The 25,092-nt window shown below is 52.1% G+C and overlaps 1 protein-coding gene across 3 annotated transcripts in view; it reads right to left on the reverse strand.

Annotated features, from left to right (window-relative positions):
* The window catches only part of ADGRD1 (adhesion G protein-coupled receptor D1), a 129,943-nt gene that overhangs the window by 97,757 nt on the left and 7,094 nt on the right, over positions 1-25,092 (reverse strand). For 2 of the 3 annotated variants that reach the window (XM_064578188.1, XM_064578186.1), the window contains exons 3-7: positions 21,360-21,443; positions 19,054-19,149; positions 17,017-17,139; positions 4,339-4,518; positions 732-986 (exon numbers count right to left, since the gene is read on the reverse strand). In XM_064578188.1, the coding sequence (XP_064434258.1) occupies positions 732-986; positions 4,339-4,518; positions 17,017-17,139; positions 19,054-19,149; positions 21,360-21,443 (738 nt within the window). The remainder of the gene's footprint in view (positions 1-731; positions 987-4,338; positions 4,519-17,016; positions 17,140-19,053; positions 19,150-21,359; positions 21,444-25,092) is intronic. The other variant, XM_064578187.1, reaches the window with a different exon arrangement.

Consider the following 25,092-nt stretch of genomic DNA (forward strand, 5'->3'; position numbering starts at 1 on the left):
ACCCAGAAGAAACTCTGTAGAGACAGAAGTGGGTCAGTGGTGGCCACGGGCTGGGAGGGGGACACAGGGAGCCATGGCTGGTGGTGCTGGATTTCCTTTCAGGGTGAGGAGACTGTTTTAAAAGCAGAGTGGTGGGCTGCACAATGTGATGTACATAGGAAGTACCACTGGACCGTACACCTTAAAACGGTTAAATTTATGTTACGTGAATTTTACCTCAACAAGAGTGACTTCCCAAGGCCCACGGCTCGTCGTGGCTGAGTGAAGATTTGAGCCCAGGCTGCCTGTCCCTCAGGCCCTGTCTCTGAACAACCACTCTGTACTGAGCAAGAAGGGGCATCCTTGGGGCTCCCTGAGGCCCCATCAGAGTCTGGCATGCAGGAGGCCCCCGGTGAACATTTGTTGATCAAGTGCATTAATGGACCTGGAATATCTGCTCCCGAAGTTGTCTGTAATCATCATGTACACCTCGAAACCCCCTGATGACCAGCAGGATATTCATCCCAGTGTCTCTCCTCTAAGTTGCCAGTTCCTCCATCTTAGGGAACAGGTGCTCTAGAGAAATGGCCGTATTTATGAGGTTCATTAGGATGCCTCACAGCTGCAGCACAGACAGCCACCTCAGGAGAGTGCGGAGGGAGAAGTGCTAGTAAGGGAGGCAGACAGAAGGAGCCTTGCCCTTCCAGAGACGGGCAGAGCTGGCCCGAGCCCTCCCCCACATGCCCACTGACCAATGGCAGCTGTGAAGTACATCGAGATCTCGTCCGGGGTCAGGGCCCGTTCCCAGATGATGAACTCATCAAAAGCTCCATCCTCATAACGCTTGGTCTGGTCCTGCTCAGACCCTATCACGAGGTTGACGCTGGGCTCCCCGTAGGCGTGAGACACTTTGCCACTTGGGTCAGAGGTGCTCAAGGTCCCATTGACGTAGACTTTCAAGCCTTCCTTGGATTTCCATGTAAACAGGACATGAGTCCAGTAGGGACCTAGAAAGAGCAAAGATCACTATTCTGCTGATGTGGGAAGAGCTCCCCATGCATGTGTCTCCCAGTTGTTAAGCACATCGCTCTTGAGATGATTAGTCACCGTTAACCTTGGTGAGCCCTCATATGGCTCGTGATGTAGCTCTCACTTTCCTCAGCCCTGTGAAGCACAGGGAAGAAACTACCTCATCCCCAAAATTCCAGAAGCAGTCCAAAGAGACCCTTTGTTATTTTAAATTAAATGAAATAATAGCTAATGGCCATAACTTGTTCAAAAAAATTTTTTTTAGTCCTGCCTGGGCCATCACAGTGCAGGTCAATAAAACCTATCTAATAAAACTTATCTGAGGGCCTGATTCAGCCCACAGCAGTTGGTATCCATCTCTGCTCTGACATAGTATGGGTGATATTAACCAACATGGTGGTAAAATGGAAGGGCCACCCTCCTGGCTCATTCTCTCTGGCAGGAGAACCAGAGTCACCAATAAGCAGAATGTGCGTCAGACTGACGGCAGCTTGCCCCACAAAGGGTCTCACTTTGTTTTGCAAGTGTTGTGTTAAGACATCTCATGGGCCTGCTTCTGGAAGGAACAAGGCAGCCCTTTAAAGGACATGGATCACCTTGAGCCAGGCACCATCTTAAATCACCCAGCAATTAGCTATTGGGACATCACCAAAATAAAAGCTTCTGCACAACAAAGGAAACATTCAACAAAACCAAAAGGCAGTCTATGGAATGGGAGAAGATATTCACAAATGACATATCAGATAAAGGGTTAGTATCCAAAGTATGTAAAGAACTGATACAACTCAACACCCAAAACAAATAACCCAATTTAAAAAATGGGCAGAAGATATGAACAGACATTTCTCCAAAGAAGACTTCCAGTTGGCCAACAGACATTTGAGAAGATGCTCAACATCACCCATCATCAGTGAAATGCAAATCAAAACCACAATGAGATACCACCTCACACTGGTCAGAATGGTTAAAATTAATAAGTCAGGAAACAACAGATGTTGGCGAGGTTGTGTAGAAAAGAGAACTCTCTTACACTGTTGGTGGGAATGCAAGCTGGTGCAGCCACTCTGGAGAACAGTATGGAGGTTCCACAAAAAGTTAAAAATAGAACTACCCTACAATCCAGCAATTGCACTACTAGGTATTTACCCAAAGAACACAAAGATATGAATTCAAAGGGATACATGCGGGCGCCTGGGTGGCTCAGTTGGTTAAGCGACTGCCTTCAGCTCAGGTCATGATCCTGGAGTCCCTGGATCGAGTCCCGCATCAGGCTCCCTGCTCAGCAGGGAGTCTGCTTCTCCCTCTGACCCTCCCCCCTCTCATGTGTTCTCTCTCATTCTCTCTCTCTCAAATAAATAAATAAAATCTTTAAAAAAAAAAACAAAGGGATACATGCACCCTGATGTCTATAGCAGCATTATCTACAATAGCCCAATCACAGAAATGGCGTCCAGCGACAGATGAGTGGATAGAGAAGATGTGATACACACACACACACACACACACACAATGGAATATTACTCAGTCATAAAAAATGAAATCTTGCCCCTTGCAGTGACATGGATGGAGCTAGAGAATATAATGGTAAGTGAAATAAGTCAGAGAAAGACAACTACCATATGATCTCACTCATGTGGAATTTATGAAACAAAACAAAAAGAGACAAACCAAGAAACAGATTCTTAACTATAGAGAACAAATTAGAGGTTACTAGAGGGGAAGGGGTTGGGGGCTGGGTGAAATAGGTGATAGGGATTAAAGACTACACTTACCATGATGAAAAATAATTTTTTAAAAAGATAAAGTTCTATAAATCAACCAATCACCCAGCAATTACTCAGGACCTTTCTTGCTCAGGATTGTGCAGCTTTCTAATTTTGAGTCTTTGGAGAGCACTTGGGTCCTAAATGGGTCCAAAGTATTACTGTCTTTGAGCTTAAAGCAAGAATAACAGATTTCTTCAATGAACAAAGAATGTATTGCCAGGCAGAAATGTTTACAATTCTCCCCATTTCCCTGGGTGGAAAAAGAGAGTTCAGTAGACTTTACCTTAAAATATGAGGTAAAGAAGAATAGAATAATAGAAAATAGAAGAAACCTATTAGGTGCTCCATACGTGTCAGCCCCGAGGAGCACAGAGATAAGACTCTTACAGAAGAACCTGACCTTGGGTAGAACATGATAAGCACCATGAACAAGGTACAGGCAGTTCTGTATGGGGGGAGGGGAGGCAGAGATTCTTCCTGGCCTGGGATCAGAGAAAGCAAACAGGCAAGATTCTCCCAGACCTCTTGCAGAGGCGAGGTGGATATTCAGGCTTGGGGTGAGTGAGTAAGGCTCCCGGCTCACACAGGTAGCATGATGGTACAGAGAAGGGCTTGACCCAGCCTGTTTGGCTCTAGAGTCGTCCCTGTCTTTTAACAACTGAGACACGCAGCCTCTTCTTTAAATGGGTCAGAAAATGAATTGTCCTTAAGTATCTCAAAGATATCATTTCCTACCGGAGGCCTTCATTCTGCCCCCTCCCCCTCCGTGCTTCCCTCCTAGTCCCCAACCTGGACTGGGCTCCCCCTCAGCATCACCCCAACTCTTCTCTCCCTTGTCCAGTTTCCAGTTCGGACCCTCTGCTCCCCCAGCTTCCTGCCCCAGGCCTCTGACTCGTGCCCAGTGCATGACCCGATCTCATGCCACAGAGAAAGCAGGAATCTCCAGAGCCATGCAGGCCCTACAACACCCACCTGCAAACTCTCCAACGTCTACTCAGTCCAATGTTGCCCCCACTTGTCCCAGAGCACCCCTCCCCACGGCTCCAAGTCCTCTCCTCCAGACCACCCTTCCTCCCCTTGTCTTCAGCCTCTGTTCCAGAAAATTTTTGCATCCTATTCTAAATATTGCCAAGTCTATACCACTGGGTGGGGGAGTGGGGGGGCGGGGCATGGGAAGGACAGGGAGCAGGAGAAGAAGAAAGAGGCAGCAGGAGGAGAGGAGGGAGGAGAGAGGAGGGGGACAATGAGGGGGAGTAGAGGAGAGGTGGAGGGGAGGGGAGGGGAAGGAGGGGAGGAGAGGGAACGGGAGGGAATGGGAGGGGAAGGGAGGGAGAAGTAGAAACAGTGAGCACCATGCTAAGCACCTGGCGTGCACTACTGAATTTCATGCTCCAGACCGTGCACAGGGCACGTCCCATCGGCACCTTCCTCTAGGACACGGAAGCTGAGGCCACGTGTCAGGCTACCCGAGGCAGGCTCACAGCGGGGGTGGAGGGAGTGCAGGCCCTCTCCGGCAGGTGTCCCCAGGGAAGCCCGGAGCGCAGAGGCCCGGCCGGGCCCTTACCTGGCGGACTGAAGGTGGCCTCCCAGGTCATGGCGTTCTCCCGCGTGTACAGCTCCACCGAGCCCTTGCCGCCCCTGGAGCAGACTCGGAAGCCGTCGGAAATGACCTGCCCCCCGTAAGCAAAAGGGGTCGGTCTGGACTGCTCGCCTCGTGCCTTCCAGAAGAAGGAAAACGTGACCCCTGAGGGAAGGAAGGCGACAGGGTGAGTGAGGACTGACGGACAGCAGAAGGGGCCCCCTCAGAAGCAGGTGGTTCTCTCCACTCCTTACTTTTCATGTGAAAAGCCATTTTTTTCTCATTCTAGAGACAACTCACGTTCAATTCAGAAAACACAGGCAATAACAATAAGCCGTATTTATCAAAAGCTCAGAGTACTGGACCCCTTCCCAAGAGTTCTGAGCGAATTATCTCCTTCAACATCATGAAAACCAGGTTATCGTCCCCATTATGCAAATGAAGACCCTGAGGCCAGTTTGCCTGAGGTCACCAGACCAGCATCAAGCTTCATCCAAGCTCAAACCTTGCAGCCCCAGAGCCCGCAAGTATCAGTAACCTACACCATCCAATTCTTACTCCTCCTTTTCGTCCAGAAGCGTCTTTACGGTAACTCCTCCTAAAACCTTCCCTGCAAGCATATTTTACGAAGAAGGGAACCAGCTCCTGCATACTGGCTTATAAACCACATCTTAAAAACACTTCCTGCATCTCGAACTTCCGACAGCCATAAATACTCATGGTGTCTCTGCATGGCATTATATTCTAAATCGGGACGGCACGGTTTCCTTCTACTTCTTACTCCCCAGACAAAACTGGAAGCTAAATCTTCTGGCAAAAGTCATATTCTATCCTTTAGGCTAAGTTCCTAGTGGGGAATTCCCAGTCAAAGGGGAAGCCCGCTTTTAAGGGTCTTGACATTTAGGATAGTAATTTCCAACAGAGGCACAGAGGGCGGCCCACGGGGCCCTGCAGCTAGACTTCCTTTCAAGACACCCCGTTCTGCACCGTGTGGACTGAAGGGCCTTTGCTCAGACGCTGCTGAGCCAGCTAGCTCCGTGCTCGCTGCGTCTCAGCTGAGCGCAGGCCCAGCTCTTGGCAGGGAAGACCCCAGCCCACAGTCCCCTTGCGGGCCTGGGCGCCGGGCTCCTCGGGGAGGGGACATGGGGGCCGGAGCTGGCCGGAGGCTCGGCTGCATGTTAGGCTGCCCGCCACTGCCTTCCAGAGTGCAGACCACCTCTACCTGCGGGGCTGACTCCAGTGAGATTTACTCTTTCCCTGCACATGAGTAAACTCTGTGCGTGCGTGTGGGTGCGTCCGCGTGAGAGAGACAGAGTGCACACGCACGGTAAGTGCTGAGCTAGCGACCCGCGTGGACTTCGTGTGGGAAACCGTCCCGGCTGCCCCACCGCTCCCAGTCTGGCCCGGCGGGGACAGGACAGTGCCCAGAGTTGATCCAAAGAGGCCCGTGACTCGGGGCGCGAGGACAGGGGTGGACGGCCACTTGCCCCGGGCCTTACTTATACACATGGCACCAAACTTAGACTTTGGGCCTTATCTTCAAATGAGATTATGGACCCAGCCTGAGTCACTGAATCAGCAGACATTTGCCATCACATATAAACTTGCGTCCTGTCACCAGCCACCTTGACGGTAACGCCTGTGGACTGACACGTTTGTTACAAATTCTTCGAATGTCTTGTGACAATCAGACTGCATTATGCTTTTGTGGGTTCCAAGCCCTAATTTGGCTCATGAGAAGCTCGTAGAAAAGCATAATTTTATAATCCTGGTCTGGAATTTCTCCATTTCTTTTAATCTAAGAGGAACCTCAAAATAATGGCAGAGGCCTGGACTTTCTGAACCTCTGAGAAGCTAGAGTAGAACTCCACCTCATAGGGGTGTGTGCTTAGGGCTCCCGAGGAAAGCAGAGAGCCCCCCAAGTGCCCCGAAGGACGGGACTGGGGATGGAAGGCTGCTCAGAGGCCTCGGTGGTCCCAGGACCCTCCCGGAGCCCGCTCCGTGCTCGGGGCCCAGCCGCTCCCACCCGCCTGGCGGCCTGGGACCAGAGTCCAGCACAAACCGCGGCCCTCCCACTGAGCCTCCCACGGAGCCTCCCCGCGCTCAGGAACGACCCTTTTCACCAGGAAGCAAACACATGCATTGTGAAATTTTTGTTGTGAAACGAATTCCCAGAGGATTCATGGAAGTTAATTTTTTCCAAACACTTTGCTGCATTTAGAAATTCCTTTTATTCAATCCCTCTTGGCCAAACGTCTTTCTGTCACAAATAAGGCAGGGGTTTGGCGTTAGGTGAGGTGGGCGCGAGGCAGACGACGCTGCCTGTAGGGCGAGCGTTTCGTTTTCGTCCGTGTAACTGCACAATAAGCGCTCCTATCTACAGGACAGCTTTATCTCTAAACACCCATTCACTTCTTCCCAGAGTCTTAGGAGCTCACAGGGAGCCTCTCGTGCCGGCGTCCCCGAGGAGCACGGCTGCAGGCCCCCGGGTCATCAGCACAGGGAAGAAACAAGCGGGAGGGAAAAGAAGGAACTCTGATGATTGACAAGTTGATTCCCCACTTCTTTCTTCATCTGAGCATTAAATCTGAGTCTACCCAAAAAGATAAAATGAGGAGAGGTCTTCCTCAACAAGACCCAGAAAAAGAAAAGGAAAACATCATCCAGATGCCACAAGAAGAGACAGATGCAATCAAGCGCAGAAATACAAAATTCTGCAACGTGAATAGTTTACCGTAACAACATCAGAGGGCAACTGGCCATCCAGGAAGAAAAAACTACGTGTGATACATTTAACAGTCAAGAAATTCATGTCCTTACTATGTAAAAACACTTGATAAAGAGAAGCACCATCACGAGCATTTAATGGGAACTTCCCAGGAGCAAGAAAGACTGTTCTAAGATCCTTCACACCCCTGTGAAGCGGGTGTGATCGGTGTCCCCATTTTACAGGTGGGGACACTGAGGCACAGAGAGGCCACGCAGCGGGCAGCAGGCAGGATTGGAACTGGGCAGGGTGGCTGCGGAATCTGCACTGTAATCACGGCGCTGTCCCACTCTCCCCAGAGACCACGTGTGCTCTGGAGAGCGCGCGCTCGCTGCATGAAACTACAGGGATCCTCGGAATTGCAGCAAGAAAAGGATGCACAGCAAAGCCCCGGGCCAAGCGAGGAGGTCCTGGTGAACATGCTGTCCTCTCTGTGTCTCTGTGGAGGGTGGGAGGGCAACTGGCAGGGGTGGGGCCGGGGTCTTCCCAGGTAGAGGAGCAGCCCTTCCCGGCAGGGGGGCTCAGCGCCGTGTCCTGCATGCCCATGGTTCAAAGTGGACCCAAGCAGCTGTAAGTGGAGAGATCACAGCCACCTGGAGGCCTCATGGCCGGCGTGGCATCCACGCACCCCCCCCCCAGGAACAGCACCTGTGTGTCCCCTGGGAGAGCCGAGCCCCCCTGCCCACCCCCGTTTCCTCCAGCCTGGGGGGTTGCCGACCACGCAGCCCGGGCCAGCTCCATCAGAGCCGCCGCCGCGGGGCCCAGGGTGAGGACCGACCTCGCTCTCACACCTGGGGTGCCCTCCCCAGCAGAGTCTGAGCGCGGAGAGAGGTGTGTTTCTGCCGGGGTGTTTGAGCACCTGCACCAGCCTGAGGCAGACAGTGTCTCAAAGGGGCCGCAATGCCTCCCATCCCATGTGCTTCCGGGCCACGTGACCCCGCCACTCTCCACCAACCCTCAGAGCCAAGTTCCCCGCCTGCCCTGGGCCTGACTTGCCCCAGGGCGGACGGCAGAAGTGACCCTGGCCCAGCCCCAGCTGCCACCTGTCTCGCAGCTTCCGCTCTGCCTCTTGGAGCTCTGAGCTGACACAGAAGTCCGGGCCACACAGGTGAGCCCAGGGGGGCCAGAGCGAGAGGGAGGGAGCCTTCGGCGACCCCGGGCCTGGCTGCTCTCTGACCGCAGCTGCTCAAGGCCCCGAGCCCAGCCAGCCCACGGAACTGGGAAAAGAGACACCAGCTGGTGTTTTGCATTGCACAGCATAGCTAACCAAACCCAGTCTTGCCTGGAGCCATTCATTCCACGAGCCAGTAAACCCCCGTTTTGCTTAAGCCTAATTGAGTTGAGTTTCTATTGCTTACGATGACTCTCGGCTGACACTGACCTGGCGGACCCCACAAGGACGTGCACGGGGCTCCCTCCCTCCTTCCTTCCTGACTAGCACGTTGGGTCGAGGGTTCGGGAGGATACCAGAGCGGCCGCCGCAGGGGAGGGGACACAAGCAGACCCTCCATTCTCTCCCACTTACAAAGGTACTTGGGTCCAGCCGGAGGTAGCCGCCGCCCAAGTGAGACCACGACACGAGGGAGAGCCGTCTGTCCATACACTGGAGGCCCTGGCAGCCTGCTGAGAGCAAGTCTGCACGACAGTCACCCTGAGCCAGAAGGGCAGGCTCAAGAATGTTCTGGAGTGGGAAACTGAGGGCATCCAAGTCCAGTAACACCAGCGTAACCTCAGCGCCAAGCTCAGGTCTCGGAGAAGACCCGTCCCGGGGCTGCCACAGAACACATAGACTGGGGGCATCAACAGTTTCTCGCCGTTCTGGAAGCTGGAGTCCCTGGGGAGGCCCCTCTTCCCGGCTGTGCCCTCACCGGGCCCCTGGCGTGCGCGCAGAAGGCATTAGTCCCACCCGGGGCCCGCCCCCAGCGCCTCCCCCAGCCCTGCCACTTGCAAAGGCCCACCTCCAGCGCCATCCCGTTAGGGAGAAGCTTCACCCCATGAAAGCAGAGGGACACAAACATTCGGTCCCTAGCAGCACCCTCACTGCTTCCTTCCTTCATTCATCCCGCAGATGTTTATGGGTGGCTGAGCAAGGGGCTGCAGACAGGTGCACAGACCCACAGGGTCCCTGGGCATCTGGTACTCACCACCGTGCAGGGCCAGGGACAGACAGACATGGAACGCAGTCACACGGGGGTCTCTGCAGTGACCCCTGGATTCGGTGTCAAGAAGGGACACGGGGGCCATCTGACCTGAAGACCTGGAGCGGCTTCCCAGAGCGGAAGCGAGATCTGAAGGAAGGGGCGTTCTCCGACAAGGGAGGGACCGTGGAGCGTTGAAGGAACCCCAGTAACCTGCGTCTGTGGCAGCACGTGCAGGGGAGGGGAAAGAGCAGAGAATGAGGAGCGGAGCGCAGGGGCCTCCGACTGTGAGGAGGCTCGGAGGGAAGGCCGAGGCTGTGCCCCGCCCCGGATCCCCACCACTGCCGCAACAAATCACCACCCAACTGACCGGCTCCTGACAACACACACTGACTTTCGTCCAGTTCTGGAGGCGAGAGTCTCACAGGGCTACACTCAAGGTGTTGGCAGGGCCGCCTTCCTTCCCTCGAGAAGCCCCAGGGGAGAACGTGTTCCTTCCCTTTTCCGCTTCTGGAGGCGCCTGCATCCCTTGGCTCAAGTCCCTCGCTCCCCATTCAAGCCACCTGCGCATGTCTCTCTTGGACTCTGCCCTTCTGCGCCCTCGGAGGACGCCCGTGATCACCCTGGGCCCACACACGATCCGGGACCTGCAAGGCCCCTCGTTAACCACACCAGCAAAATGGGCGAAGGGAACGCAGGAACTGTGTGACTTTTTACAGCTCCATGTTTATCTATGGTCACCTCTAAACAGAAAGGTTTTTAGAAAGAGGAAGAGCCTTTGCGGGATCCGAAAGGTCTTTAGTCCGAGCTGGCTGGTTCCGTTTGACAGCGCATCCCAGGCCGGCAAGCTGCGCGTTCTCCTGGTTTTGGGGGGAAGAGAGGCCTCCCAGAACTGGGGCCCTGGTTCCTTCATTTGTCACTGAATGGAGGCTGTCCTGGGGCCTCCCAACTAGCGGGTTCTCAGTGGGTTTTCCCGCAGCGCGGCCACTGGGCAGGAGAGGATCCAGGCGTGCAAGGCTCCGACAGGGTAACACCTGCCAAGGGCTTCCATGGAGTACAGGCTGGGAGCAGAGTGAGGCTGGCGAATGTGGGCTTTCTGGATCCCCAAGGAATGCTCCAGACACCAGGGGACGGTCAACCAGCAAGCTTGCCACCTCCGGTCCCAAACCCTGATCTCCTAAGACACTAAAATGTAATCTCTGTCCCCATGTTTCAGCTTAGTGCTGCTGAAAATGACATTTTCTACCTCCGTATTTTTAAGAGTAATTGCACACCCTAGGGTCCTGGACACCTGCTCCAAGAGGATTTTAGCACGGAGACACGCCCCGACACGACGCGAATCACAGCACGAGAGGCCGCCTCCTCCTCAGTTGTCTGCTCTTCTGACGGCAGCACGGAGAAAATCCATCGCGTGTAAGTCACGCTCACTAATCCCCACTCAGCAAAGAAATGCCTTGTCTCAAATGTGGAGCCCTCGGTGGGCACTGATGCCCAAGTAGAAGTTAGTAACGCACGTGTCGCCCACTTACGGGAATTATTACCAGTTTTCAATTCGTGGGAGGGACATAGTTTCTTTTTCAATTACACCCAAGTGGGTGAAATTTAAAGAAAAACGCTAAGTACGATAATAGTTCAGGCGGTACACACATATCAGTAAAAATTATAAAAGTAGTTCTAAAGTGAGTAAAACTTAAGAATCACTGATCTTAAAAAACATTCCACCACGACCGGAAATGTAGATAATTGCATCATTCAACCCAGACCAGTCAAAGGAAGGGATTCTGTCCTGGACTCTTCTCTGGTGTAGACACCTTCCCAACTTGCCGCTGCGCTGGCTCGATCGTCTGCATCGGGTAAGCTGAGTTCAAGGCACTGGCGTGCCCCCTTTCTGCCCACATCAGGACTGTGGCAACAGAATCGTGTCTGTCTGGGCATGATGCTTCCTTGGTACGATTTTCAAGCGATCTACTGTTGTCCATTCTCAAGACTGTGGAGACCCACTTGCCAAAAAACACAGAGAATGGCTCATAAGACTTACTTATTCATCCTCAGAAACATGGAACAACTCAGGAGGAAAGAGTATGGCTACGTATGGTTGTCCATGAACACAAGAGGTCTTCCTCCTAAGGTGGGAAGTGAACAGGTATCGACACCGTGGCCCAGAGTAGTGTCTCCCTCACAACATCTGACTTTGACTCGGCACCACGAGGCCGGGAGGATAGTGAAGCTTCAATACTATATCCTATTTTTTTTTCCCAGGTCCGTAGTTAGAAGACGAGAAATAACAGCTAAAGAAAGTGAGAGAGATGACACCACCGGGAGCAAAACATGGAGAGAAGAAGAGCCGAAGGTCATAGTGGTGGAGAATCTGGACCACCGACACTGCGTGACGGATGAGGATTTCCATCCTCAGGCATATCTGAGCTTGAAATGGTAGGAGAATGGGCAATGTATGGAATGCAGTGACAGACAGCAGAGACACACGGGATGGTCTCTCTCAGACTCCACCGTGCACGACAGAGCCTGTAAACTCTAAAGCCCATCTGGCCCGGAGGACAGCATCCATGAGCAGGAAATCCAGGTGGCTTCACAAAGGACGCTCAGGCTGTGTGCTTTCAACATGCAGCACACGCAGAGCAAGCCTTTTCCAGATCAAATACTCGCTTCTGCCTCCGCACCAACAAGAGGCTCTCTCACTTCTTCTCGACACACCTGGCGCGGTAGGAGTCACTTCTGCTCCCAATCACTGCCGCTTTCAGAGAGTGACAGCGTGAGCTGTGGTGGCGCATGCCAACCAGCCCGGAAGGCAGCAGAGAGTGTCGGGGACCCAGGAGGTCAGCACGGTACAACCTATCCCTGGGAACCCTCAACCCCAACCACCTGCCACCCGGTGCGTGGGAGTACTGCTAGATTTTCTAATTTTTTTTCAAGAGAAGTCGAAAGTATAGTTTTTTTAACTGAAATGTCTCATATAGGAGTTGGGTATTAATTTTAAAAAATTTATTTAAAGCACCGTGGGAGGCTGTTCCTGCAAATTTCCCAAGCTGGGATATTCGGCTAAAAACAGTTTAGAAAGCTCATTAAAATATAAAAACCACCAAGAGGACCCACCTACTACTACCAAACAAAGTACATTTGTGGGATGGTCAGCCATGGCCAATTTGGGGACAGGGCCCATGAGAATCACCTGGAGGTCCTGCCTAAAAATATGGGCTCCCGGGCCTCGTCCATGGAGATTTGGAGTCAGTAGGTCCTGGACTGGAGCCCGAGAACTTCGACTCTCAACCATCTCTGCAAGTGACCCTGCTGCCCGTGGTTGATAAACGACACTCAGACTCACTGCCCTAAATCAGTGTGCAGCTCTGGCAGGTCTCGCGAGCCTCTGCGCCTCGGTTTCCCCATCTGTAACGTGAGCGTACGGGTGAATACTCCCCAGAGGACCATCCGCTCCACACACTCCGACATCCCCGTAACCCCAGACCGTCCCAGGAAGATGGCGGCTGGATCCACGCCCGGCCTGCGTCCGCCAGACGCCTCTGGAAATTTCTTTCCTGAAACTCCATCCTGCAACTAGCTGAGCATTTTACTGGCAGCCTCTTGGATTTAGTAACCTCATACAAGGGGGGAGAAGTCACCTCAAGGCTGGGAAGGAATTGCAGGTGCTGCTACAGGGCTTTGGTGGCCGTCCCGGTGTTTACATGCGGAGGAAGTTCTGTGCGGGGGCGGAAAACGGGGGGCCCGTGGACCAGGGAGCAAAGCTAAGCGGGTGAGTACACCAGCAAGAGCGCCTTTTCTGAGAGCAGCCGACGTGATTTAGAATTGAACTGGCGTCAGACGTAATGGGAGGAAGTCACTCCAGGTGGAAGTGGTCCAAGGTCAGAGAGAACTTCTACAGGTCGGAGGAGAACGAAGACAGAACGAAGCTCTGCTTTCGGAGCGGCGAGCAGCCCGTCAAACACGATGGAGAAGCGTCTGAAGGGATTGGAGCATCCGAAAGCCTGACTAGATGCATCTGCTCAGTGACACGTAGGAAGCATCTATGATGCTAGTTTTCATCCCCGAAAATACCGCGGTGACCAAGACTGACACAGTCCCCAGCCTCACAGAGCTGCCCCCGCGCAGGGAAGACGGATGACGAACAGGCCATCACCCGCCGTGCACGAGCTGGAGAGGAACGTGCAGTGAGCCACGGGAGCGCAGACAGAGGGGCTCACCTGTCTGGAAGGAACACCTGAGCTGAGCCCTCAAGGTCTACATGTGGGTGAAACCAGGTGCTAGAACATTCCAGGAAGGATCCCTCCCTGCGCCGAGTTTCCCCACGTGCGCACTCACAGCCTGTAGGGAATGAAGGACAGACACCTCGTCCTTCAGGAACACAGACTGTGTTTCCTTAGCTTCACGTCCAAGAATGGCCAGGCATCCAAATAGCCTCCTTCCCTTCAAAGATCCTCAAAAGCTTCCCCAGCTTGCACCCAGTACCCGTGAGAAACTTCCCCAGCAGGCACCGTTTGCCAAGAGGGAGGACCCCCGTGAGCTGACAGAAACGCAGGAAGGCGGAGAGCAGATGGAGATCGGGTCCAGCAGGAGCGGCCGTGGGCGCAGGAAATGGCGGTGGGCGGCCTGGCCGAGGGCGCGCACGGGGCGGCGGCTCAGCTGCTCAGCTGTTTACTCCTTTTTGAAAAACTCAGACTTCAACTCTGCTCCTAAAAATGTCTTTTTTTTTCCCCAAAAAATCAGCCAAAACCATGAATCGGGACCACAAGAGAATTTAGAAATAAGAAATATAAAAATAGTTGACCAGGTGGACAGGGAGCGGGGAAGGTCGCTCTTCATTTTAATGTTAGTTTTTATCATAAAAGTAATGGCTTATACGCCTGAGTCCACTAATACCACCAAAAAACCCCTAGAGAAACAGAGACAAACGTGTGGAGGAGGATGGGATGGATGTATCGGGAAAGACCCACATCTCAGGGTCCCCAAATCCTTCATACCTGACCACCCCTTTCCTCCCATCATTACCGACATTGTTCTCATAGTCCACCCGTTTTTAAAGCTCATGACTTACTGAAGTCTCTTCCTAAATTGTAGCTAGGAAATAACTTTTTTTTTTTTTAAGATTTTTTTTTTTTTTTTAACAGAGAGTGAGCGAGCCCAAGTAGGCAGAGCAGCAGACAGAGGGAGAGGGAGAAGCAGGCTCCCCGCCAAGCAGGGACCCCGAGGCGGGGCTCGATCCCAGGACCCTGGGATCATGCCCTGAGCCGAAGGCAGACGCTTAACGACTGAGTCACCCAGGCGCCCAGAAATCACATTTCTGATGAGCTATCTGTGTTCAGATAAAAACATAGCCATTAATGTCTCTAATTACCCGGCATCACCTGAAATCGTCCCACACACTGGGTGCGCTGCAGGGACGTTAATTTGGAAAGCGCTGGGCAGACTTTGCCTGCACTCTTGTTTATCTGGAACCCAGAAATGCATGCTCACGCCCTGAGCGCAGGATACACGTGGGGGCGCACACCGTGGTGCTCGGATGTCACGCGTGCTCGGCTCCCTGTCCCCGGGAAGCAGACATGCAGACAGAGGGGTGCAGACTGAGAAATGTCCAACCTTCGTCGGTATCTGCAGGAAGCCTCATGCCAGCCCCATCTCCCGGAGCCAAGGGTGATATAAGGCTTCCTGGCTTCATTTTATATCCGGCCCTACTGTAAAGAAAGGGGCCGCACGATGGTTTGGACGGCTCCAGCCAACTCCAGCACACAAGAAGCCGCTATCGGAGGGGACATGAAGCCAAACTTGGCAGCTCTGCCTGCCGCCCCACGCTCTTGTCTGTCTCACTCTTTTTGAGGATGAATGAGCTAATACGTGTAATGAGATTGGTCCTGTGATAGTCTCATGGTCAGCCATCGATAATGCTGGGTCGTTACTGTGGGTCAGTCCCCCTGGGGTGGGGGGGTTGCTCTCCAAGCAGGCAAGCTGGGGTTCTCGTTGGGACGGATGCCCTGGCAAGAGGAGCCGAGGCTGCAAACCTTCTCGCGGGGCCATCACCGAGGGGGCCCGTCCCAGCCGGGCTGCACCTGCCAGGAGCCCAGTGGCTCCTTCCAGCTCCACAGCAGCCTCGTGAGGAAGGACTGCCACTGACCCGTTTGACAGACACGGACTCAGGGGGGCGGTTGCACGAGGTCACGCAGACAGGAGAACTGGGACCGGAGCCTGTGCTCTGACCATGCTCTGTGTCCCGCGGGCACCCTGATGGCAAGGGCGCAGGAGGGCCTGATGGCCTGGGGGACAGTATCCATGACAACGGGGGCTGCTACGCAGTTATCCAACCAGAGTCAGCAGAGGGAAGGAGTGGTTTCTCAAGAGAAACTGGGAATCCATATATTTACATGGAAGTTCTATTTTTCCACATTGGCAGCTAGTTAACATTGTGTAGCCCCCATACCTGCCAAGCCAAACACAGCCACAGGCGGGAGCCAGCCCAGAGCCCCGAGTCTGTGGTTTCGGAGTTCAGCTGAAACTTCCCAGAGCTCTGACCCCCGTGGTTCCTTCACGGGAGCCCCCGCAAGGGCTGGTGGTCCCGGACGTGCCCCCATCATCACAGTTCCGGGGACCCGCGCCGCCTGCCTCCCGAACGACCTAAGATCCCCCACCGGGAGCCAGAGCAGCGGGGAACCTGTCCCCCAAGAGAAGCCGCTCCCCGCAGGCCTGGGCCCCCCAGCCCTCCTGCCCCGCAGGCCCTCCTAGTGGCCACAGCTGAGCCGGGGCTGTTTTTCATTTAGAGAAACAAACAAGCCTGATGTGTTTATAGGGCTGTCCGAACTCCAGAATGGCTCAGACGCTGGGTTTGTAAACCTGGCCGTGGTTTTGGACCTCAAAACCATTTCTAAATATTCTGGGTTCTGCAAAGCCCAAAACATATCCCCCCCCACCGACATGTTTTTGCCTTGTTAAGCTTTTGTTTTTCTTGGAATGAAGTCCATATGTCCCAAAATTGTGCATGACAAGTTCATCACAACGTTGTTTTGAGAAGGCCATTGGATGTCTGAACGGCCTTTGCTTTCAGACAGGCTTGCGTTAAACTCTTTCTTTTTTCCCCCAAAATGAATATTCTCATTCTGCCCGGGGTAACGGAACTTGAAGGCCTGAAGCTGATTTGGACGTCAGACAACTTTTCAGAGGTTTGAAATGCGGCCCAGATACCCGTTGTCTGGACCTCTGATCCTGGAGAGCAGATCACTTTTCACAGGAGGACGGGAAAAGGGCAGAGCCTGCCAACTCCTCTGCTGCCTACACGTGCCTTGTCCAGGGCGCACTTCCCACCACGGGCCCATGGCTCGCTGCAGGGGCGGCCCCCCACCGGCCCCCAGGCCCGGGGATAAAAGAAACCAGCCCAGAGCAGGAGTGTCACAGGCTTGCCCTGCCCAGGGCCACCGTCAACATCCCAGAGTCAGAAATAACGTGGTGGGAGCCACACCACCAATTTACTTCCCACAGAGGCCACGGCCCCGTCCAAGTCCCGATGTGACATCACCGTGTCTATTTCTATGGCGGGTTTTTGTTTTTCTTTACAAGATTAAAAAGTTTGCTCTCACATCTCCTCAAGACAGTATTAGCTCTCAGTGTCCAGGACATATCTCTGGTTAGAATCCCAGGCTCCTGCACCCCCTCCCCTGCCGCCCCTCCCACCCACCATCCTGTGTCCACAAAGGCTCTGCACAACCACGGGGTTGCACCCCCACCCGCCGGCGCCCCACTCACCATCCGGGTCACACTGTGCTGGGCTGCTGATGCAGGAGGCTTTGTACCTCCCGTAGTAGAGAAGGGTGACTCCTTTCTCTTCTTTGAGGTAAATGCCCTTATTGACCTTCCCCTCCACGATGTCTACGTAAGAAGAGTGACAACATCGGGCATCAGCGATCATCAGACTTATAAACAACTTACACATCAACACACTGTATTATTTATGTTTATAATACTATGTATCCTATATAATATTAATGCTTCATATTTAATATTTAGTCCTAGTTAAAAATCATATAACAAGATGTGACTATTAAATAATAACTTGGTCGTATTAATATTTTGTCATCAATTACTACTGTATTTGTATGTACTATGTACCATACTGTAACGACACTCTAATTATTCCACCGGCCGGGGGCTGGGTTCCCAGGTGACAGCCTCCTACTGTCCCGAACTTCAGCTCCGTCCACAGGCTTCAGCAGCGCCTCCTGCCCATCTTCTAAGTGAAATGCTTAGGTACATGTTTGAGCTTGAAGACCACCTAAATAAACTCTTTCTCCCTGTGAGCTCTCATTGGAAGCCCCTAATCCTAGACGTGGGAACCTACAATTCTGCAAGAATCCATGCTCAGACTCTGGGAGAAAATCCCGGCGGGGCCTGCTAGCTCCAGGCGGAGTGGCCATGAGCCCCCGTTGGTGCTCGCTGCTCCGTCCCCCCTTCCGTCTGGCCCCATTCCCATGGCAAATGTCCCTGATGGTGTGAGTGTGGGGTAAATGGTTTACAGGACTGATAGTGAAGACTATAAAAACCAAGTGTGATTAAGCATTTATTGTTCGTTGGGGTCAAAGTCGCCCAGATACCTCCTCTGCTGAAGAGGCACCTGCCCACTGCCCTTGAGCTGCCACACAGGGGGAGACGTATGGCAGGGCGCTGAGCTCTCGGGGCCTGACCCCAGCGCGGGCTTTCCAACGGCCTCTGTCAAGGGGATAACCCACCCAACGGGCCTCCGTGTTCTTCCTTACCATTTTAAACTCTCTATTTTTTGTTTATCTCATTTCTAGCTGGGGGTGGGGGGGATCTATATGTTACGAAATTAAATGTATTGCAAAATTAACAGCTGCATGATTGAGCTAGGCTGTGTAAACCCCTCAACAAGACCGTCTGACTGGAAAAATGAATTTTGGAAGCCAAATACCTCACAGCTAGAAGGGCAACCAGGCTAGGTGTTGTGCTGAAAACCGTTGACGGCATGACCCCTGAATTATCCTAACTCACTTTCTACACTGCTCGGGGAGACCTCTCCCTTCTGCTTTGAGCTGCATGGGAAAAATAGGAAACATACGGGCTCTGAGGTTATTAAGTAAGATAATAATTTAACCCTGACTCTACTGGGTGTTTTGTAAGGCAGCTTCTAAAAATTAAAGAAAAAATATCCAGCTACAGAAGACACGCTGATTTTAATGTTTGTAAGAGATCAAATTTTTGGGGAGGTATCTTAAAATCAACTTCAATTTTTCATTCAAAGGGTATGCTTTTCCTCCCCCAAAGAATATACACCATTTAAAAACCCAAACAGGGCGCCTGGGTGGCTCAGATGGTTAAGCGTCTGCCTTCGGCTCAGGTCATGATCCCGGGGTCCTGGGATCAAGTCCCGCATCGGGCTCTCTGCTCCTTGGGAGCCTGCTTCTCCCTCTGCCTCTCTCTCTCTCTCATGAATAAATAAATAAAAATCTTAAAAAAAAATACCCAAACAATCTCTATTTTTAGGAAGTATCTCATGTGTCGGTCTGAAAGCAAGCAGCTGGTTCGGGAGACCCTGGTCACGTGAAGCTTACATGTATCTTCTAATGCACCGCTGTCATGGCGCTACCTCTAAACCCAGCTGGAAGCCGATACCCCCAACACCCCGGGTCTTGGGCCGCGTTCTTGGGTATAGACTTGTTCGCTAGCCAAGACAAAGTGAATTGATATAGAACCAAATCGGACCGGCCCCTAGATTCACTGCAGATCCAAACGTGACCGAACACGGAACGGAAGGATACAAGTGCTCACCTACGGTTGCAGAGAAATTTGAGTAGGCAGAGTCATTGGTACGAACAAAGGTAGAGTTATGGGAAGGAAGCACAGTGAGGTTGTGGGTTCGCAACACTAGGTGGGACGACAAAAGAAAAAGCACAACAAATGAGTGACATGAGCGACGAATGGAACCGGCATATCTCTCAACCTGACGCGCACCGAGAAGCGGTCTTTCACCTGGCAAGCATCTTGGATTCTCTCTCCCAACCTTGCCTCCCCCCAACACCCCCTGCCCTCCCACGTGCTGGACGCCACTGTGGCTGACGCCCTGGCCCCCCAGTCCCAGAGCCAGGGCGTGATGGCTGCTGGCTCTCGCCACAAACGTGGGCTCCGATGTGCTGCGTCCAGTGCCCTCTGACACTTGGTTGAGAGATATGGAACTGAGCTCAGCCGTAAAATGGCCTTAACGAGAGGGTTCGTGGTGGTGATGTCACAACTGATGAGCCGGGGACACAGCATGGAGGCGACGGCATGGTATCACGACACGTGGACACAACGACAGAGGATTCAGCGACAAATAACACAGCTGCACGAGCACCCGATGGCTGCCAAAGCCATTCAACTGTCCCCAGCAGCAAATGGTGCCGACGGACCCTCCTCTCTCTGTCCCTGGAGAAGCCTGAGATGGAACCGAAACGAGCCAGCCGGGCATCGTCACATGAAGAACAGATCCAGGGGCTGCAGTGACACCATCACCATTTGCGTGTTCTGGGACACCCATGAACACGCTGAGTTCTCGGGAAGTTAACGTGTCGGTCAACAAAATTCAGCCGCGACCTATTGTGTCTTGGTGATGACAGGAGTTTACAAGAACCCCCCACAGGGGCAGAGGCTCAAGACACCCAACGTTCCTGGTTTGATCACAGCGGTGAGCCGTGTCGAGGGGTTAGGAGAGGAACAGAAGTATCTGAGCTACTGTTTGAAATAACTACTAAAGGGTTAGTTTCTGTGTCCTGAACAAGGAATTATGTCGACAATGTGTTTCCACTTGGTGGGATGGTCTCTTTTCACAGGTTTTAAAATAAAGGCCCTGAGAAGAGAGATGAGATTGTAACGGGGGGGTGGGAAGCAGTCCATTTTCACGCGAGCTGGTCATGCAATGACCTCCACAGGGAGCTTACACCCTTGTGGTGCAGACCATTCCGAGAAAACACAGAGCTCCAGGAGGGTCTCCCGTGTGGCCGCCATGCCCCACGCCATGCGCAGGCTGGCAGGAGGGCAAGTTGACGGCCCCCGGGCTGGTCTTGCACAGGTGGGTCCTTCCAGCCTCCCGGAGGTCCCTGCTCCCTGGCGGCCCCCACTCTGAGGACACCAGTGGCCCAGAGTCCAGCCAGAATGCTTCTCGGTTTACAGATTTTAAGGGAAACATTTTAGAATCTTAGGCGGTGATTTCCTTAGGTAAGGAAAATGCCAGTGTGCTGGTGTGGAAAGCCAGTAGTCAGCAGTGTGGGGGTGTTTTATAGAAACTCCAGCGCACAGAACAGAGAGACCCGACGTGAGCTTGTGCGGGGATGGTTGCAATCACCTTGCTGCCTAGGTCACAGCCATGTGACTTACTCAAGAGCAACAAGGAAATAAAATTAAAATGTAAAAGCATCCCAAGGCACTCAAAACTTGTACTGGGAATGCTTCTTTACTGGAATGGGAGAAAGTGCTCGGGGGCATCTGGGGTTTCTCCTTACGGCAAATGTCTGAATTCGGTCACATAGAGGCTGTATTTTCCGTGGACTTAGGGAGCTTGGGAGCATCTTGGGTGCTGTTCGGTCTTTTCGAGAGAGCTGCCAGTGACGTGTGCAGAGGCCGATCGGTCGGCAGGTACCCCTGCTGAGGGAACCGGCGACCCCACGAACATGCACAGCAGTGCTGGTTGCACACCCTTCGGCACTCGGCTCAAGTGGCCCCCGTTTTGGTAGGCATGCAGAGGATGCCAGTTTGGTCTGTCTAGAAAACGACATCTAGACTCATAGGCAGACCGACCCACCATCTTCAGCTTCAAGCTTCAAACAGCTGCTTTTGCTTTAAGGTTGTTGGGGGGAAGGCACACACGTTAATGATATTTTGAACCACAAGTTCTGTCCTTCCATGATAAAAATACACCAAGGTTCTAGTAAATAAAATACTTTGGGTGAACAGGGACTAGGGGGAAGCTCCCCAGCGTGTCCTAATCTCCACTAATCTCCTGGCTTCAAAGTGGACGGTGTCCACGCCCGTGTCCCCCGACAGCCCCCGACCCCGCATCTCCCGTTCCTGCGGCCTCGGGGTCTCTCACCACCCATGTCTACCTCCAGTTGTGTCCTGAAGCTCATGGATCCCATCCACATTTTCCAGCGGCCAGTAATGGGAAGCAGAAGCCAAGACCTCAAATCCTGGGGGGGAAGAAAAGAATAAACATGTTAAATCGCCATCAGGACGGAAGAACCGCTGCCCCTCCACACGGTGAGCGGAGGGAGGAGCAACACCACAGCGACTGTGGGATTCGCTGAGGAGGAATCTGAATAGATTCAACACACGCTCTAGGCATAACGGGGCCACACAAGAAGCGTGTCCTTTCGGGTCAGAAGAAAGGCAAGAACGGCCACTATCCCGCTATTGCTTTATACTGTTTTAGACGACACACCTGATGCAATCAGGCAAGGGAAAGAAATAAGCTTAAAATGATTTAAAAAGAGGAGGAAACCAGCACCAATATCACTGACCTCCTGTAAGGCTCTTAACAAACACCTCCTTGTTCTATTGTAACAATAACCTGTCAGGTAATTATATTGTTTGCCTACTTGTAGACACGAGAGGCCGATGCTTCCTCAGAAATCGCCTCACCGGCTGGGTTTGAGGAGCAAGGCTCACTCCAAGTCTCCCCAAGACGGCCCCTGGTGTTTCTGCTCTCGCCCTGCTTCCAACATACTAAGTGTAACCACTTCAGGATTTCTTTACGACCCTCGTACTTTGAGCAGACAGGATTTCGTGCAGATGCGCCCTGTCCTACTCTGCTCGTCCTACTTAATACCCCATGAACTATTTCATGTATTTGCTCCTATCCAGGTTCCGTGGTGGGGTCTGGGGGATAGTCCTGGGGGGCACCGCCTCCCCACGCACTCAGCCCCTCGCCTGGCTCCAATCTGCTCCCCAATTAGCTCTCTGTGATTAGTTCCCAGAAGTGGACATAGTGGTCCAGGTGACGGCATAATCATCAACCGCCCGAAGGGTCTGCCAGATCGTAGAGAAGGAAAAATTAATGAAGTTGTCTCTGTGTTATTCATCGTAAAAAAATGTTTAAAGAGGAGATAATACGACCATTATTTTCAAATGAGGTATGCCTCACAATGAGAATGAAAAAAGGAAACATCCTTACAAATAAGGAAAGAATTTGGTACAATGAAGCCCTGTTACCCACCAGGAAAGAAGTGAGTAAGGAGGTTTATACAGATGTGACCCGTGAAAGTAAACAGCTTCCCTGTATTCAAACGATAACGCGAAAACAGAACGGAAGAAAAGTTCTCTTTTGTAAATGCAGCCCACAAAGGGAAGACATTTAAGTGCAAAAGAATGAGAACCATACAAAATTCTCACAAAGAAAACAATAAAATAATACCGAGGGATGGACGAGCACCCTTGAATAATGAAGAATTTTGTAACCTGTTTTTGGAAAAGAGAACTCAAAATCATAAAAATGTCAACCAACCCTTGAATTCATATATAAACATGAGGAAATTCATTGTAAACATGCTGAGAGATTTTGTGTGAGGGAAAGCTCATTTCGGAGCTTATCAAGAAAAGGAAACAAGCAAGAATAACCCACAAACCTGCACAGGGAGAGCAGCGGGGGCGGGGGACCCGGACCTCACACACAATGAGACCTGTCACGAGGTCACAACTACAAAGAGGATCTGGCACTGCGTACGAATAGACAGTTTGGTGGAAAAGACCTGTAAATATCGCCACGCACACGTGAAACTAGCTTATGATAAAAGTGGTCTCTAAGGGCCGCCTGGGGGGCTCAGTCGTTGAGCATCTGCCTTCGGCTCAGGTCATGGTCCCAGGGTCCTGGGATCGAGCCCTGCATTGGGCTCCCTGCTCTGCAGGGAGCCTGCTTCTCCCTCTCCCACTCCCTCTGCTTGTGCTCGCTCTATCTCTCAAATGAATAAAATCTTTAAAAAAAAATTAAATTAAAAAAAACTTAAATGTAATAAAAATAAAACATAAAAGCTTCTGAGGAAACCAGGTGATACATCTATGTGAATTTTTAAAATATTTCCACACATAAAAATAAATCAAGCTAAATCGAATTGGGGAGTGATGTTTATGTAATACATGGGACAGAAATGTACTGATTTCTTTTTAAAGAAATGTATTAAATTTATTGTATTCATTAAAACTCCCACTATTAAAATTTAAACCAACAGAACATTGGGGCCAAGGACATCAACAGGCAGTTCAAAGAAAAAGGAATGAAAATTATTTTTAAATATATGAAAAGACGTTCAACGTTGCTAATAATTTTTAGAGGCATGCTTAAACTCAGTGAGCTCGCCTGTCCCAGCTCAGCCAGCTGACTGACGAACAGTTAGAAGTACTAAGTTGGCGAATTCGACCACGTTTTGGGTGGAAGGTGCCGCCTTTCTGGAGGGCAATACCGCAATGACGATACACATTTCAAGTGCACTTTGATCTAGTAATTCAGCTCCTGGAAGTTTGTGCTAGAGACAGGCTCACACATGGGATCAGAGAGCTACGCACAGGGGTATTTGTTGCAGGATTTTTTTTTTTATAGTACGGAAAGCAGTGAACAAAGGTAATGCTCATCAGCAGAGAGACCAGGTACTAAGGATGGAGCACCTACAATAATGGACCAGGATGTAATTAGGACAAAGCCGATGCACGTGTCCTGATGTGAAATGTTCCTCAAGCTGTATTGTCAAAAAATCAAGGTGAGAGAAAATGTGTTAGTATCAGCTATTTGTGGAAAACACAGCTGTTCAGCCTGCAAGGGGGAAGGGAAGGATGGAAAGGGAGAGAGAGAGAGATTCTGCATGGATAGCCTAGAAATGGACAGCCGTATTTTAGGGGCGAGGAAACTGAGCAATTGCATGGAAGACATAAGATTTCTATTCCTTTATATTTCTGTTTTATTCAAATGTTTGGACATGCATTCCTTTAAAAGCTTAAGACGTGGAGACACGTGACTTCAGCTGATGTCCACCAGAAGTGGATGCAATACGGAGACTCTGGAATGTCAAAATCAAAAATACTCATTTCCATTTCTACCATGCTTTTTTCCCCCCTAAAATGTAGGCTATTCATTTTGAAGAGGGAAACATCATTGATTTGTTATTCATCTGGGGCGGGCGGGGCGGGGTGCGGTCAGAAAAGGGAATGCCATCCGACGTGCCAAGAACAGGTGCGGAATCTGCTTCACAACCCACATCTTCATCCAATCAACGCTGTGGATGGTAAATCCTTCCCTATCATCCCCATTCACTATCGGCCACCATCGTTCTGGGCAGAAAGGCTGAGAGCGTAAAGGGATGGTGGTCTTGTTCGCACAGGAAGCCCCCCGAGCTAGCGAGAGTCTGTGGGAGAAGGGGCTTGCGGTCCGCAGACGGCCTGCTATCCCATATCACCGGACTTCAGACAAGGACAACACCCCACTGCGTCGCCCCAGACGCCAAGTACGGGCAACACAGATGGTCGGGCGGAATGGAGATGCATAGTGGAGGGCTTGCAAACTGAAATGTGCCCGGGGGCCGGGCCCGGATGTTCACGACGGTCTCCCACCTGGGGGCAGCGGAACCACAGCAGGTGCCAGAAACGGGAGCCACCACGGTGGGGCCGAGGGTCTCGGGGTGGGGGCTGCGGCCCTCTGGGAGGTGTGTGTCCTGTCTGAGGACCAAGCTGCTCCCCAGCCGGTCCCTGTGGCCCTGCAGGGAGGTCTGCTCAGCACGGCCATTTCTCCCGCTTTTAGGAAGAAGTCAGAAACTCAGATTTTGCTGATTCTGTCTTCGAAATCTCCCCAAATCC

This window comes from Mirounga angustirostris, unplaced genomic scaffold (assembly GCF_029215605.1).
Source record: "Mirounga angustirostris isolate CCGP_5_RB_7025 unplaced genomic scaffold, mMirAng1.0.hap1 SCAF_14, whole genome shotgun sequence".
Taxonomy (NCBI): domain Eukaryota; kingdom Metazoa; phylum Chordata; class Mammalia; order Carnivora; family Phocidae; genus Mirounga; species Mirounga angustirostris.